Raw genomic sequence first — 5,229 nt, 5'->3', positions numbered from 1 at the left:
ACCTTCTCTACGTCATATACATTACATGTACCACATTAACACGCCAGTCCCAACCGCAAGGGCTATGTTTTCTTCCGGATTCTCTCACATTAGCGCTCGTCGGTCAATCTACGCTGGCTGATTACCCTTTTACACGTATCTCAACCTTCGTGCGGCTGAAAGGCATGCTAGCGTTCACGTAGAGATCCATTTACTAACTTCTATAGTATTGCGGCGACAGCCATCACCGCCGATCCACGTTATGCGATATCGGCAAGCGCAAATCGCGAGTTGAGTCGCTCGTGCTCGACCCGGTTCGCTAATTACATCCCGCGGAGATCTTTCACCCCCCCCCCCCCCACCCGCCGAACCGATTTATTGCGCAAACGTGTCAGTGCGCGTGCGTCAGTGCGTGCGTGCGTCAGTGCGTGCGTGTGAGTGCAGCGCAGTGCAGGTGAAAGTGCGCGCGCGTGTGACTGGACAGACGTCATCACTATCGCGATTACTGCCCTTATAAAAGGCAGCCAACTTATGTTCTCTGTCACTCTTTCTGTTGTCCTGTTCCTGTTAATAAACCCTTGTTACTGTGCAAGCAAAGGTGTTGCGCCATGTCTGCTGAGGTCACAACAGTGGCGACGAGGGTGGGACCGCTGTCGAACTGAAGCACCGCTACCGGCAGCCCTACAGAACCTCGGTGGAAGACGGCGGCATGGCTGCACATGGGCGGTTCGAACCGTTCGTCGAAGATGGGGACGAAGACTTCGAGTCGTACGTCGAGCGCTTCGAACACTACCTCCAAGCCACACAGGTGAGCGCTGAGCTGAGGGTTTCCGTATTTGTAACGGCCATGGGAAAGAAAGCATATCAAACGCTGAAGCACCTGCTTGCCCCAGAAAAACCGGATAACAAGGATTACCAAGACCTCGTGAAGGTTCTCAAAGCTCATTACGCTCCGAAAAGAATGGTAGTCGCGGAACGGTTCCGGTTTAACCGCAGAGCACAGCAAGAAAATGAGCCCGTGGCAGCATTTGCGATTGAATTGAAAAGGCTCGCCACGTCGTGCGAATTCGGTGATTTCCTAGACGAAGCTTTGCGAGACCGTTTTGTCGCGGGATTAAAAGACCAGGTGACTCAAGCAGAACTGTTGAAAAGGAGCAAAATGTCGTTTGTGGACGCGTGCGAAGTCGCAAAGAGTATCGAGCTGGCCTGCGCAGAGATAAAGGTAATACAGCCGAACTTGTCTGAGGAAACAGAAATTAACACGGTAAAACGGCACGCTCAAGGCGAAAGGTTGGAATCAAAAGCCTATCGGAAAACAGCGGCAACGAGTACATGGGCAAGGCCGGAACACAACGTAGAAAACTGTTTCCGATGTGGACAGAACCACGCCGCCAGTGCATGCCCATTCCGAAAGTACCGGTGCCGTGCTTGTCATCGACTGGGACACCTTGCTAGGTGTTGCCAAACGTCAAGGGCGATACAAAGTATGGAAGCACACAGTGCCGGTGACGTACTGCTGCATAATATCTTTTCTTGTGACGATAGCAGTCATAGCTACATGGTTACCGTCAAAGTGGCCGGAAGAAATGTGCAAATGCAAATCGATACGGGGGCGTCTGTTTCTATCGTGCCAGAAAGTGCTTATAAGAAATATTGGCCTGATTTGCCTCTAACTCCGTGCAACTTGCGGTTGAAAACGTATGGAGGCGTTTCGCTAAAAGTTCTAGGTCAGTGTAAAGTGTTTGTTGAGCATCACGGCCAGAAAGCAAATCTACCACTTGTGGTGGTACGAACAACACAAAAATGCGAAACGTTGCTGCTCGGTCGAGATTGGCTGGAGGCGTTAAAACTAGACTGGATGAGCGTGTGCGGTATCAGTCTTGATAAAGCGGCGACACTGATCGAAAAGTTTGCGGAAGTGTTTGAGCCAGCACTGGGATTAATCAGTGGCATTCCGGTCAAGTTGATCTTGAAAGACGGCACGGTACCAGTTTTCTGTAAGGCCCGGACGGTGGCTTTCGCTTTGCGAGACGCCGTGGCACAAGAGTTGCAGTCCTTGGTGGAAAGCGGAGTGCTAGTCCCCATTCAGCAGAGCGACTGGGCAACGCCCCTGGTAGTAGTTCCGAAACCAAATGGCAAGGTCCGCATCTGCGGTGATTACAAAGTGACTGTGAATCCTCGCCTGCGGACTGACCATTACCCACTACCCGTAATGGAAGACATCTTCGTAACCTTGCATGGATGTAAATACTTTACGGTATTGGATCTTTCTACAGCTTATCAGCAACTACAGCTAGACCAGGCTTCGCAGTCACTTGTCACAGTAAACACGCACATGGGACTGTTCAAGTACACGCGACTGCCGTACGGAATCACCAGTGCCCCAGCAATATTTCAAGCGGTCATGGATGAAGTGCTCAAGGGCTTGGATAGAGTGTCATGCTATCTCGATGACGCCATTATAGCGGGGCAAACACTGGAAGAGTGCTACAAGAAAGTGGAATGCGTACTAGCAAGGTTCAAGGATCGAGGAATCAAACTGCGAAAAGAAAAGTGCAAGTTTTTTGAAAGATCGGTAACTTATCTGGGTCATGTTATTGACGAAAGAGGGGTCAGGCCTTCCAACGAGAAGCTGCGAGCAATTAAGGAAGCGCCAACACCTAAAAACAGGCAAGAGCTCCGATCCTATCTCGGGCTGTTAAATTGTTACGGCAAGTTTGTGCCAAACATGTCGACACAGTTAGGCATTGTATGATCTCGTGAGTGAGAAAGCAAAATGGGAGTGGACGGCTGAAACAGAGCGATGTTTTCGGATGACGAAAGAATGGCTGACGCAGAATTCCGTACTGTCTTTCTATGACCCAACAAAGGAACTTGGCCTCGTCTGCGACGCATCGGCTTACGGTGTTGGTGCGATACTTTTCCATAAGATAGGCTCAGAAGAAAAGCCTATAGCATTTGCATCCAAAACACTGAGCAAGGCGGAACAAGGCTACGCCCACATCGAAAAAGAGGCACTGGCGGTTGTGTTCGGGGTACGCAAGTTCCACAAATATTTGTTCGGCAGAAATTTTTCAATATACTCAGACCACCAACCATTGCTTGGCATATTTGGACATAACAAGCCGGTCCCTGCTATGTCAGCGGCACGCGTGCAGCGTTGGGCCTTATTACTGGCAGCATACAACTACCAGTGGGTATACCGCAAAGCAAGTGATATTGCAAACGCGGACGCATTGTCAAGGTTGCCGCTTCCAGAGCAGGGGGAGGAACCGGAGGAAGTGCACTTCTTTTCGGTGTTTGATGAAGTTCCGCTGTCCGCGAGGCAGATCAGGATTGAAACGCGGAAAGACAAAGTGCTCTCTAAGGTCCTGTTATTTACAACAAACGGGTGGCCATCAAATGTGGCAGACGAGGCGTTGATGGCATATTTTAGGCGACGCAGTGAACTTTCGGTGGAACAGGAGTGTGTAACGTGGGGAAACCGGGTGATTGTGCCGGTGTCATTGCGACAAAACGTTCTGTCAATGCTGCATGAAGGTCACCCAGGCATGACACGAATGAAAATGTTATCGCGAAGCCATGTATGGTGGCCCGGCTTAACTCAAGACATTGAGCAAACAGTGACTGCCTGCGTCACGTGTCAGCTGACCCAAAATTCAGCACCTAGAGTTCCGCTGTTATCTTGGGGATGGCCTGCACGCAGGTGGCAGCGAGTACATCTCGACTTCGCATATCGTGATCAACAGTGGTTTCTTGTGTTGGTGGACGCTCATTCGAAGTGGCTGGAAGTTTTTGCTATGAACTCAACAAACAGTGAAAAGACGGTGGAAAAGCTGCGCAGTGTTTTTGCTGCCTATGGTTTACCGGAAGAAATAGTCACGGACAATGGTCCCCAGTTCACTTCGGCCTGCTTCGAGACCTTTTTGAAACGTAATGGAATCCGCCATACAAAGACCCCTCCTTACCATCCTGCCTCGAATGGCACTGCTGAGCGTTGCGTGCAAACGTTAAAGCGGCACCTTCTCAAACAAGTCTTAGAGGAAAAACAAAATGGCGAACCGCGGTCACTCCAGCATCGTATTGACCAATTCCTCTTCACCTACAGGAACACGCCGACCGGAACAATAGGCGAAACACTGCCCAGCTATTTCTATCATGGAAGCCTCGGACACGGCTCAGTCTTCTGCACCCCGATCTTGAACAACGAATGCAAGAAAAGTTGGAAAGGAGGAAGGATACCGCAAACCAAACCCGAGGAAAATGGCGGGAATTTGTGGCAGGACAGCCGGTGTTTGTGAATGGCTTAAGGCCGGATGAGGAAACATGGCTGCCAGCAATCGTGCTCAAGCGTGTGAGTATATCCACCTATTTGGTACGTACGGGGAGTGAAGAGCGGTATGTTCACGCAGATGACCTACGACCTCGCAGAGTACCGGAGAATTCTACGCCTAATATTCGGCCGACGGAATCCTACGACGAACCAGACACAGCACCCTTAGTGACACCGACACGGGTGCCAGAAGGGATGGACGCAGGCGCCGGGGACCCCACATCAGTGTTCGCACCAGACATGGTCCTGCGAAACTCCAGCCAACAGCAGGGGACTTCTTCGCCCATCCAGTCGCCACCAAAACAAGCCGGAACAGCCTCTCCACAAGGCCACTCTCCGCCTCCGTTGCGTCGCAGCAATCGAGAGAGACGACCCCCAGATCGCTACGTCCCGTAGCGCCCTGTTGACTCTCGCATAAAGGGGAAGGAGTGTTGTGTCAGTGCGCGTGCGTCAGTGCATGCGTGTGAGTGCAGCGCAGTGCAGGTGAAAGTGCGCGCGCGTGTGACTGGACAGACGTCATCACTATCGCGATTACTGCCCTTATAAAAGGCAGCCAACTTATGTTCTCTGTCACTCTTTCTGTTGTCCTGTTCCTGTTAATAAACCCTTGTTACTGTGCAAGCAAAGGTGTTGCGCCATGTCTGCTGAGGTCACAACAGTATGTACACTCACTCGCCGTTACCTTCTCTACGTCATATACGTTACATGTACCACATTAACACGCCAGTCCCAACCGCAAGGGCTATGTTTTCTTCCGGATTCTCTCACATTAGCGCTCGTCGGTCAATCTACGCTGGCTGATTACCATTTTACACGTATCTCAACCCTCGTGCGGCTGAAAGGCATGCTAGCGTTCACGTAGAGATCCATTTACTAACTTCTATAGTATTGCGGCGACAGCCATCACCGCCGATCCA

The 5,229-nt window shown here is 51.0% G+C and overlaps 1 protein-coding gene across 1 annotated transcript; it reads left to right on the top strand.

Annotated features, from left to right (window-relative positions):
* The first annotated feature begins 3,518 nt into the window (after positions 1-3,518).
* Positions 3,519-4,280, top strand: LOC125756779 (uncharacterized protein K02A2.6-like). The gene has a single exon (XM_049411718.1). It carries the CDS (start codon positions 3,531-3,533, stop codon positions 4,278-4,280), a length of 750 nt encoding a protein of 249 aa, XP_049267675.1. The 5' UTR covers positions 3,519-3,530.
* The last annotated feature ends 949 nt before the right edge of the window (positions 4,281-5,229 follow it).

Source organism: Rhipicephalus sanguineus, unplaced genomic scaffold, assembly GCF_013339695.2.
Source record: "Rhipicephalus sanguineus isolate Rsan-2018 unplaced genomic scaffold, BIME_Rsan_1.4 Seq729, whole genome shotgun sequence".
In the NCBI taxonomy this organism is placed as follows: Eukaryota; Metazoa; Arthropoda; class Arachnida; order Ixodida; family Ixodidae; genus Rhipicephalus; species Rhipicephalus sanguineus.
The sequence above is the reverse complement of the archived record's forward strand: the minus strand, read 5'-3'. Positions and strand labels throughout refer to the sequence as shown.